At 41.5% G+C, this 12,204-nt stretch overlaps 1 protein-coding gene across 1 annotated transcript; it reads right to left on the bottom strand.

Annotated features, from left to right (window-relative positions):
* Positions 1–1,403: 1,403 nt before the first annotated feature.
* LOC103315857 (adenylosuccinate synthetase-like) lies at positions 1,404–4,371 on the bottom strand. Its single transcript, XM_008206796.2, has 6 exons — positions 3,946–4,371; positions 2,975–3,077; positions 2,454–2,817; positions 1,969–2,361; positions 1,651–1,907; positions 1,404–1,534 (listed from the first exon to the last, which is right to left on the bottom strand). The coding sequence occupies exons 1-6, from the start codon at positions 4,069–4,071 to the stop codon at positions 1,467–1,469; spliced, it is 1,311 nt and encodes a 436-aa protein (XP_008205018.1). The 5' UTR covers positions 4,072–4,371; the 3' UTR covers positions 1,404–1,466.
* Positions 4,372–12,204: the final 7,833 nt, after the last annotated feature.

Below are 12,204 nucleotides of genomic sequence, written 5' to 3'. Positions count from 1 at the left end.
AGAGTGCCTTGGAAGGGCATGATGAAGTAATCGGGATGGGCCAACTCGCGCTTGGTAAACTCGACCGCGATGTCGGAACCGGTTGATTCGCAACTGTTCATGTCCACTACGCGTATGCTCACGGCACGAGGTACGTTCAGATAGTTCTCGGTGCAGTTGGACGATTCTTCCTCGTGGCTCAGTACCACCTTGTCCTGGTCCAGCATGTTTATCTTGTGCTTGTTGTAGCCCATGTGGTACTGGTCCTTGGCGTTGATGGTCACGTTACAGATTCTCGAGATGGACCGCAATTCGTCGTAAATATTGGATTCTACCAAGACGGTGCAGTTCATCGAGGTCATCCCGTACGTGACATTTTTGCAGTAGACGAAGGCGAATCTGGCAAAGTCGTTGTTCGGCGCTATGGAGAACTTTATTTTGGACGGATCTTCTTTGAATATGTACTCGCTGCTTGTTCGGAAACTCGGGGAGAGAAGTTGCACAACGTCCGCGTAGATGAGAACGACGACTAGAACGATCTTTGCGAATTGCAACATTTTTCAGTGCTCGTGAGGTCTATTTTAAAACGTAAAAAGCTTTTGTGATTATGATAACGGTGTTTTATAAAAATCTTTGAAAAACTATCACAATTTCAACGCATGTTTGTAGTTTAGCACGCTGTCATCTCGTCGCCGAATGAAAACTAAGCTCTCGCTGTAATGTTGCGATGGAATATCTGTCGGTGGCAAGACGATAAGCATATACCAAACGAGAAGCTTATCAATTAATGTTGTTTTTCATTAACACTATCGTATAGTCATTTGGTCGTGTATTTTCTAGGTCAAGCGATTAATGAGCATCGCATCGATTTAGCATATTATGCTCGGCGATCGTCATTATTATGTGGGTATCAAATTTTACTGGACGTCATTAAATATATATACTACGTATCACACGAGATGAACGAAAATGTCCATGATTGGTATGATACCCTTGAGATGTCCCTGAATAAATTTTTGATAATCATTATCACAAAGGAATGATTCTAATTCTATTCGGACAAGAAAATAATAGGATTAAATATTTAAAAAGAGAAGAGCAAAATAACAAAATTAAATTACAGACACTATGTTTATGGAGCATAGTATATCTATGTTTAAAACGAAGTGTTCGTATCTATAATGCGCTCAATGAACTCACTATTATATTGACTATATAGCATGATAAAGAAAGGTTTTCCACACAGTGATAACATGTTTTGCAATGTTATGAACTGTTACACTAATTAATTTCTATCTGTATTGTAAAGGTTTTATTCTTCGATATGTTGCACTATTTTTGAAATATTGTACAGGGTTTGAAATGAGGAAAACAAAAAAACACAAAAATGTTTATCACTATAATTTTTTTTTTTATATCATCATACAGCAACTTCAGATTTTAAACAATATATACAACGCATTGTGGTTGATATTGGCACGTCGTCACTATGAATTGTGAGAGTCAGACATAGTAATAACGCTTTCTCGATCTGCGCCGACGCCTATCCATTTAACTGCAAAATAAATTGATCTATTAATTACAAACTTGTTTCTATATGAAATTTGCTTGTTTTTATTTTTATTCATTTATTCTATTATTGTTCGTCTCAATAAATAAATGGATTCTTACCTGGAATATCCAAATAATCTTCTATGAAGCGTACGTATTTCTGAGCATTTAAAGGTAACTTATCAAAAGAGCGTACACTTTCTGTACTCGTCTGCCAGCCTTCAAACTCTTCGTAGATTGGTTCGACTTTGTTCAGACTTGATGCACTGCTAGGGAAATACTCAATCGTCTTGCCATTTAGACGATATCCAGTGCAGACTTTGATACTTGGCAATGTATCCAAAATATCAACTTTGGTCAAGCATATTGAGGTGTAACTGAAACAAATTAAATTAAATTAATTCATAGTCGTAGAAGAAAATCCTCCATGATTCTCACCCATTCACATTCGCTGTGTACTTCAAGGAGAACAGATCAAGCCATCCACAGCGTCTTTTATGCTTTATTATGTGTCCAAACTCACAACCTCGGTTCTGTAATATGTCTGCCGTGGCATCTAGTAACTCGGCAGGGAATGGACCAGCACTTATTCGAGTAGTGTAAGCCTTCACTACTGCCACAACTTCTCCGATAACAGAAGGCGGTAGTCCAAGACCAGTACAGACTCCACCGATGCTACAGTTTGAACTAGTAACATATGGATACGTTCCAAAATCTATGTCCAACAATGCTCCCTGTGCACCTTCAACTAAAATCTTCTTTCCATCTTTGATAGCTTGATGTAAGTAATGCACCGTCTCTTTGACGTATGGTCTGATACGGTCTGCATATCTGCAAGTTCAGAAATGTGTTACAACTATTTTGACAGACTATTTTATTAAAAAAAAAATAATAATAATAATTATTATTATTATTATACCGACCCCTTGTAACGCTCTAACTCCTCCTTCAAATCTATTTCAAGAGCAGGAAAGATTTTCTTACAAGATGCTGCAAGTGCTATAAATTTTTCGGAGAAATTGTCATAGTCTTCTACGAGCTCTCCTACTCTGATTCCAGCTCTGGCTATCTTGCTAGCATAAGTTGGGCCAATTCCTTTTTTCGTGGTACCTATGGACTGAGTGCCCTTTTCAAGTTCTTGCAGTTGATCGAGTTGCTGATGAAAATCAAAAACCAGGTGAGCCCTGTCAGAAATAATCAGTCGGTCTTGCCAATCTTTGAGACCTCGAGCCTCATTTTCTTCTATTTCTTTGAATAAGTCCGGTAAATGGATGACAACACCACTGCCTAGAAACATGCGAAATTTCAGTGAATTTCTATTGATGAAAATAAGTGGCAAAAATAATGATAATATTCTACCAAGGGTAAGTTACTGCATTAAATAAAACTAGTTAATTAAATTTTTTTAATTAAAGCTGTAATTAATTAAAGTAAATTATCATACCTATAACGGATTTGCAATTGGGATTAATTATTCCACTAGGTAGAAGGTGAAAGCGATATTTGACACCTTTCACAACTACATTGTGGCCTGCATTGCCTCCTCCCTGCAAAAATACGGTGATATCTAAAGTAATCAATTCTTTGTGGAGGATACCTGATTAGGTTTACCCGTTTATCACTATCTGAATCGTGGATTTTACGTCTTACATAATTATTATTTGCACATCGATAAGCTACAGTATATTGTATAAATTATTCTGTTGCGTAACAAGATCATATCGTCGCTCCTAACGAAAAGTAGAACATTTCAGATTTGCCACGAAGACTAGTACATTTCAAATCTTTCCCACATGAAAAAATCCAATTAAAACGAATAAAATTGCAATATTTTTAAAGTTGATAAAAAATTTTGAAATTTAAAAGTTATGAGATTTAATATTAATTTTTTTTTTAATAAAAATTCTTTGGAGCGACTAACTTTCGTTAGGAGCGACGATATCAAAAAATAAATTTACGGTCGAAAAATGTAGATCTTATATTTTTGAAAGCACACTCGCCAGGCCAAGATTTTAATATGCGTTTGGATATATGATATGTATAATGAAAAAAGGTAGCACCTTGAAACTATAGGCGAACCAAAAGTTACGGGCCAATTATTAATTATCAAAAAAAGCTTTACAGTGGTCCGGGTAATTTATTAAAAAATAATGTTTGCTCGGGCAGGTAATAAATCACCCGCGGCGCAATGAAGGCTATTTTTGGTAATCAGTAATTGGCTCGTAAGTTTTGGTTGGCATATGGTTTCAAGCTGCTACCCTTTTTCATTACATATTATACGTCCAAAGGCATGTAAAAAAAAACTTGGCTTGGTGAGTATGCCCTTAGAAATGCAAGACCTCTATTTTTCTACCGTAAAGGGTCCAACTTATCGTAGAATGGCTCATATGCAAGTAGGCAATAGTGGATGCTTACCTGGCACCTGCAGACCACGTCAACTTCACCGGCCAGCATGTCGATGACTCTGCCTTTGCCCTCATCGCCCCATTGGGTTCCGAGTACTACCGTGACCTTAGTCTGATTCTGTCCGAAGACTCTCATTGTTTGTTCTGCAACGGGTTACTGCTCTAGCTCTTCTCGTTAGCTACAGCTGTTTCCTGGTGCACGACGAAATCTTTTTAATCTCTCTGGACTTAGTGTGTGACGAGTTGGCCCACAACTGCTGCAGTGTCGTTCGTGCGAATGTCTTATCTTTTCCAAATTTCGCCAACGATAGCCTGATGATTTTTATCGTCAAAAGATAACAGTGGAGTTGAAAAAATCATGGAGCAGGTTGAGATGGCAACAGGATTTTTAAATAAAATACAAGAAAGACTTGATAATCATTTTGATTCATTTATTTATGTCTTGCTACCGTTTATTACATCTGAATAATGCATTGCATATGTATGAATAATAACATACTAATTGATAAGTGGGTGATTAATTTTATTACAATAGTGAACAAAGAAGCTTAAGCAACACAATTCTATATTTGTACGCATCTCTTACTAATTTTGTACTTGAAACCTACTCCCGTAGCGTCTAGACGTTTGCAAGTGGAAACCAAGCAAACCTTACCTTCGCCCGCTTGAAGACGCTGCGTATCGACGCAGCTGAATCTTTCAAAATTACCAATCGTTCGACGACTACCGTCTAGTTCGATCTTTGACAAGTACATATCTTTCACATCGTCGCTGTCGGTCAACAAGAGAAAACCACTGCTTTCCAAAAGGAGACTCTTCTTTATTTTTTCATTTTCCGCCGGGAACGCAACACTCGTCATCAAGTTCGAGCGTTCGTCCATGAGTTTGCACTCGATGAAGGTCGAATTTTGATAACACTCCAAAAACCTCGCGCGACCGTTCAAAAAATCAAAGTCGTAGAGTAGTTCCTTCTCCAAATATTTCTCTTCGATAGCTATTGGTCTCAGAACGTCGTTACGCGGTTCTGCGTAATGCGCTTTCATCGATTTCTCAGCCGATCTCACAAACAAAGTAAAGTATTTTCCAGACGATGTCCGTAGACATGAGAACTCCTGGTTCGGAATTACCGTTCGGTATGACTGGCGTTGCTCTGCCGATTTCCTTGCCTAAAGTGTCGTAAGTCAGTATGCAGAGACTTCCGTCGCAAGGTGCTTGATCCGATCTCGTGACGACGTTTAATTTACCTTCGCGTGGGATAACGTAGTATTCGGGCATAATCCAGGCGGTACGCTTTAGCCTCACCACGATATCTGAGTCCGTTGATCTGCAATTGGACATGTTTATCGTTCTAATTTTCAAAATCAAAGGTTCTTTTTTTAAGAAATCTCCTAATCTCTCAGTCCCCGAAACCGGTACTTCATCCTGGTAAACCATCGCTTTATCGCTGTCCAGCATGTCCAGTGTGTACGAGTCGTCCTTGATGAAGTATCCATCCTCTGAGCGAATCTGTGCACATTCTTGTGTTAGATGCTTCGTTGAAAATGTTGGATTCGACGGTGACGATGCAGTCCATTTAGGTCACGAGGTTCTGCCCAACGTGATCACAGCTGGCATAGGCGAACTAGGCGACTATTGTTCTGAGGTGATTTAAAGTGAAGATCCAGTCTCTGTTGGTGCTCGTGATTGTCGAAAGCGAAACTGCGGCTTCCACGCACAGGGCGACGAAAATCAGAAGGATCTTCTTGCGCTGAAACATTTTCTCCGTTGGATATCTGCAGACTTTTTTAAAACCCCCAGCGCTGACGGGGACTTTATGATCTGGACTTTAGTTGAATTACAAGAGACGATTCATTGACTCCTCACAGGCGTATAATTATATCGTCGCCGGGCTGTGAGATACTGAAATCTTCTTATTGAAAATTGCCATGCGAAGAAGCTGGGCGTATAATTTATCTCCACTGGGGAATACAGTTTGCACAACCTGACGATGACAAGCTTTTTCATACGCCAGATATATTTATCTAATAAATGAATAATCATATCTGTATAGTAGTCTGTGGCTATCACAACGTGTGCTGTTTTATTCGTTAATTTATTTTTAAATTAATTTACACGGTAAATATATTGCATTAATAAAAAATCACGTTATCAAGATTTAAAAAATCTGAAGGTAAAAAGCAGGAAGCAAAATTTCTGATTTCCAATATTGCGGAAAAACCACTCACTGAAACAACTCGCTATACGTTACATTCTTTTTGAACAATCAAAACATAAGAATGATTCATCGGCGCAGCTTTCCAAGTTGCAGTCTTATAGTCATGCGCTGCGAATTTGATCAAAATTAATTCTTTTTTCGAAACCATTACCTTCCGAATCCCTCAAAATATCCATAACGATGTAGATAACATAAACAACCTCTCTCACACTGCCCCTCCGGCGACAATCCCAATAGTCAATCGCATCGCGGCCAGAAGGAGTTCCGGCGTCGTCAAATTCATCCCATTATTTGCATCGAAGCATTATAAAAACGGCATTCCTTTTCGACAATGGAACCGTCACTACTCCGTCGCTCTCCTCGGATATCTCGACGGCAAAAGCTACTCTCTCGCTCGAGTCAAAAGCCATGGGCGAGTTCCCACGATTCTTATATACCCGCCGTACGCGCGTAGGTATAGGCGCTCGCTATATCGTTCCCGAGACTCGCGCGTTCCATTTGCAAAATGGATTAAGTAATAATTATGTCATTGGGAGATTCGCGCGAGATAGCCCGAAACTCGTTATAGCGTAAAAAATGAAAGAATTGCGATTGTATGCCTAATGGATTGTAACTGTTTACATAACTAATCATCTGTGTGCAGATTCGAGTTAATTAGCGGAGGAACGACTCGAATGATATCTGCCTTTTGTTTTGCTATTGTTGTTTTCTCTGTTCCTCGCTTGTAAACAAAGGCTACTTAGGATCTGTCAGGGCTATTCCTTTTTTATTCTATGCACATGCTGTGCGTTTTCAATCGACAACGTATACGTATTATAACACGCACGCGTATAATAACTGTGCGAATATATTCGAAATCTTATCTGGCTCGAGTTACGATTCCGGCTAACAAGCCATAATCTACGACATTCCTACGCGAGATGCTTATCGTCGACAATTGATTAAAAAAATTATAATTACAATATCATTAGCGAAAGTTTTCTTCGCTGACATAATACACGCGATCATTTCATTCTCATCCTATACAACTTCAACGATTAAAAGTTGAGCAAGATATATGTATCTTTCGATCGCGAATCGATTGTTCATCCGCCGCAAGTGACACCCGCATTGACCCACGCGAACAACGAGAGACGACTCCGTATATATAGTTACCCAATATAACACGTCGAGGTCACGAGGTATAGACCGAAATGCCTCGGCGCAAAAGTAGATCGAGAGTAGGCGTGGATGTACGTAGCTGCATAATGGGCTCCATAAACACTTATATTATACAAGGGCTCGGCGCGCGATCCTCTTTCTCTCGCTGCAGTACCAGCCAGAGCTATATAGAAAGTCCTATTATCGGTGTAGCCGTCGGCACGATCGACGCAATTTTTCGAGCGCGCCGAGAGTATATCCCCTCTGCAGTGCTCTGCACACCGTAGGGATGAGTCAATGTCTCTCCGTTGTTCCAGCGAATATACAGCTTTAAATAATAGGATACATAATGTTACTGGGTTTTTGGATGGATGCGGAGTGACTGCTGGGTTGGCCTGTTACTTATGGCTGTAAATTCTTTTTTACCGATAAAATTATTGACGCGTATTAAAAAATTGTTTAATAGTGAGAGAGTATCACTCTTTGTTGCCATTATCGAAGAATTCGTTATTCTGGCAGTTTACCGCCGTAAAGATTCCATTTCACGGCGTGACCAATAATTTATCGGTCTCTAAAACGACGAGAACATACCGAAGCTCCTTCTCTCTCCCTCTCTATTTTACTGTCTGAAGCGCATTCAATTTTCATTAAAAAAAAGAAGCCGAACACACGCGCCATTACACCGAGCATTAGACACTAATTCAATAAACCGATAAGACTCTAACTAATTCGCGAAGCATCGCAGTCGCCGATAAATCACTTTTCCAATTAAACGATCCCGCAAAGAACAGTATAATCCAGACAATAGCTGCAATAGCCATAATAATCACACGTAAAACCACGCGATATACCTGATGTACAGCAAGGATAATAAATAAATCTTCCCGGCTCTACACAGAGAGATTATACATTCGTGTATAACGTGCATACACGACGTATACGAATCGTGGCAATCGTTTCCCGATATCGAAGTCGACTTTTATCAGGACATCTTCATTTTTTAATCCACCGCCGACAAATTGCCACTCCGTGAACCGAGACTGATGCTTTTCCCTTTCCATTAATTATTATGTGCACGAATTTCCAAGAGTCACGTCATATTTTCTCTGCATTAGCAAAGCTGCACGCATATGACTGTTATTACGCGAAAAGTACGTATCCATACTCTTGTTTCGCAATTGAATAACATTCGAAGCACTGCCGACCGCGACAGAGCGAAATAAATCACGCGAGTTTGTAAACCTCCGGCAAACAAAACTGCCCCGTAAATCACCAATTTGCTATACACGTATAGTACGAATAATAATATTTCTCGAAAGAATACAACGAAGACAACGAGGACGGTTAGGAAAAAAAATCACCGCCGGCGTTTACGATCCGCTCGCGATGAGAAGCGCTCGCTCGATTTTCACGCGCTCGCGCTCGCAAAATGCGAGAGTCACGCGAGTCTTGCTTACGTTGCATTATATACACGCTCTGCTTTGGGAAAGACGCTGTTTTTTCGCTATAAAAGTAAGAGAGAGAGAGAGGGGGGGGGGGAGATAAAAGCGCATTGGGAAAGAGACAGGTCGGCGACGAGGATGATGATGATGTTATGGATTGTGATGCGTTTGAGAACTGAGGCTACAATTGATAATTAAGATTGTGTGCGTAGTGTGCGAGTGTATTTTTTTTTCATTTTTAGAGAATGCAATGAGCCATGAAGCCATGTGCCAATTCGATCTCTCAATGGAAATCGTTTCGAGATATAGGTGTGTACCGCATCTCCAGTTTTATTAAGCACTCGGATCGGTAAGCTTTTGTTTTTCGATATACAGATATATGGGCATCGCGCGCATAATAGGGGGTAATAAAAAAGTGATTTAGTTTCACGATCATGCAGTTCCCATCTTTCGTCTTGTAGATAACTGTGAATAAACTTCCATCATAAGCGACCCCGAGAAAAATCCACCGCAAATCGCCACCTGTCTTAACGCCGCACATCCATCAATAATCCAAGCAGCGCACTCATACTCATTGTCCGATCGCGATCGTCGCTGCGACCTTGACACGTTCCCCATAGCCGCCGATTCGTAATCCGCTCTACTTAACGCTCCCACAGCTCTCCGGCATCATCCTTTCTCCGAAAAGTCTCTGACGCAAGTCATGCACACACACACAGGATGAAAATGTGCAGCAGCCGAAAATGATGATGATCCCTGCAACGAACAATACGTCAGTCGTGGGCCACGCTCGACCGAACTCTCTTCGCGCGGCGCCTCTGTATCACATCATAATCGCAGCAGCAGCAACAACTCTTTCTCTCTCCCGCATCGGGCTCTGGTATAATAAAATTTCGTCACATTTCGGCGTTTTTTCCGCGGCGCCGCGTAATAACCCGCCTACTCTTTTTTCTTACTCTTTACGGCAGCAGCATCAGGGCGAGGCGCTTCTTTCGACAGCATCGCAGAAGCAGCGCAGCGTGCAGGCCATAGATTCTCGGGGTTCGATAGAGCGCCGAGGCTGCGTCCGCTGTAATTGCGGTAATAAAATGCGCGACTTTTTTTCTTTTCGGCTCGTCGAAGGGATCGATTATTACCGATCTCTCGAGAGCGAGAGGATAGTTATTGTTTTCCGTGCGCCGAGAGGATAAATCGTCGCTCGTTGCAAAATATCTGAATGAACGAGCGATACGGTGCTGTGCTTTTTTTTCGGTTATGGTTTATTGGAGGAGGTGCGAATTGTAGGCGGTGAGCTCAAGAGATGAGGTGATAATATGCCGAGAGTTCTGTGCGCTGTGGTTGTGTATACGAAGGGAACTTATTGGTGAGGTTTGCGTTTTCAGACTTTGGAGAGAGTCGGAGGTGTGCAGGGAATGTATAGTGGTGATTGTAAACAGGAAATGTTTGTTTGATTTAACGTAGTACGATGACCATCGTTATCAGTGACTAATTGCAGCTCCTGAACAGAAGAACCTCATTATCAGCGTATCGATACGATACGAGGTTGAAAGAACTTTCCCTATATGAAAATTCACAGGATCACACGGTTGTAAAAAATCCCTCTCATTTTTCTCTCTCGTTATTTCGCCATTTATTATATCACCCAGTCCGCTGATTACCCATCAAATTTATACCCCCTTACAAAATACGCAATGCAGTTCTGCGGTAGTTTTTCATCTCGGCGAGAGATGGACGCGGATTTTCCAAGATTAACGCTGTGGGAGCGAAGCTCTTCATCGATCGTATTTCTCTCGTGTATATTAGTCCTGTTTCTGCAAGAACGCATTCCTCTGTACTCCGGACGATGATTAAAAGTTTAATGAAGACGCGAAGCGCGCTGATTTAGGCAAAAAATTTCTTCCTAATTATACACCCGACTCTGGGGATTAACGCGTATACACGATTAGGAAAATGAAATTTCGCTATAACCGGTCGAAATTGATCCGACGAATTTTCGATTTAATGTAGAACCGATAATTCATCTCGCGCGGCTGGATTCGATCGTCGTCGAATTATAAAATTAATGCGGTAATTGTTAAATTACACAGCGCTTAATTGAATTAAGTGCGCATCGACCATAGCATCTATCTCCCATCGCGCATGTCTAATCGTTGTATCGTCTTTAGCACACCATGATTACGCGTTGCGGTATCCATTGCTCATTGGGACGATTCGTGAGTTATTGCCATCCTTCGAACGTCTCCCCCTTGTTTTTATACCCTCTACGAAAATTATGTAAAATAGCTGTGCGCCGCGGAGAAAATTGTATGGAAACGAAAAATTAAGCGCGTATGAGTCAATCCTCTCGAGTATACTTCTGTATCATATCGAAACAATTCAATTAATTTCCCGCGATTAGATAAATATTATCGCGAATATGCGTAACATGTATGTCGAATAGTGTTGTATCTATCTACTGCGTACAATGCGCAGGGGAGGAAGGGAGACTCAACATGATTTCCCAAAGAGAGAAAGAGAGAGAGAGAGAGAAAGAGAGAGAAGATCCCGATAAGGGAAGCAGAGAAAATGCCTACGCGCCACCTACGTTCGCTACCAAGAAAGTCACTTCCTGCGGTGAGCAGCGGAAAGGCCGGTCCAAAAGCCGTTTGTTGTACACAACATCGTTAACACTTAACATACTCGCACATAATTTCCAAAGCCCGCAAAATCCTACAAAGAACCTCTTATCCCTCGAAAATCAGCACTATCCCACTCTCGCCCAATAAATAAAGCCAGCATTACGAGCACTTTCACATCCCCTTACATAAAATTCCGCGGAATCATATCGGCCGAAACTCCCTCGCGCGCGTCATCAGAGCGCATCTCCAGCGGCAATAACGATCGATTTGCGCGAACGAATACGCGCGTCTATGGTCGTCGACTTACGCAATAAGCTCTCGCATATGATGCGCAGAGCATCGGCGGCTAATTGAAGAGCCGGCGTAAATCATGCGCGCACACGAGCCTCTCTCTATACGCGGCGCATTTTCCAGCTCTAAGATCATCATCCGGAGCGTCGCCGCTAAGGTGCGAACGCGGTTTTTTTTCCCCTTTTTAGAGTAAGAGGCAGATGAGAGCCGATAAGTGCGTGCGGCGCTGTTGCGGCAGAGAGCGTGATGTGGTAGTGCGTTTGATATCGTTTTTAATTGCATTATGCGCCGCAAGAGAGATAGAGAGAGAGAGAAGCGTATGTATCTGCGCGAGAGTCGGGCCGGGCTAGACTTGCGCAAGTAACCTCCTTTCCACGCGTTGAACTCGACTTTTTCGAATCTCGTCTGATGCACATAGAGCTGTTATGTTCTGCGTGTGTGTGTGTGTGTGTGTCGGGAGGTGACAACGTATGGGATTTGGCTGAGTTTTTTCGATGGAAATTTTCATGGGGTTTCCTATATAGTATCCGCGACCGATTGCGGCATTATAAGCTGCATATGGA

The sequence above is a fragment of the Nasonia vitripennis genome, chromosome 5, assembly GCF_009193385.2.
Source record: "Nasonia vitripennis strain AsymCx chromosome 5, Nvit_psr_1.1, whole genome shotgun sequence".
Lineage (NCBI taxonomy): Eukaryota > Metazoa > Arthropoda > Insecta > Hymenoptera > Pteromalidae > Nasonia > Nasonia vitripennis.
The sequence above is the reverse complement of the archived record's forward strand: the minus strand, read 5'-3'. Positions and strand labels throughout refer to the sequence as shown.

What these genes read in the sequence shown, in the direction of transcription:
- LOC103315857 (XM_008206796.2), bottom strand. Translation starts at nt 4,071, where the DNA reads ATGAGAGTCTTCGGACAGAATCAGACTAAGGTCACGGTAGTACTCGGA. An exon ending in GAGTTAGAGCGTTACAAGGG is followed by an intron (nt 2,362 to 2,453) that starts GTCGGTATAATA and finishes CTGAACTTGCAG; the next exon opens with ATATGCAGACCGTATCAGAC. An exon ending in TACACAGCGAATGTGAATGG is followed by an intron (nt 1,908 to 1,968) that starts GTGAGAATCATG and finishes AATTTGTTTCAG; the next exon opens with TTACACCTCAATATGCTTGA.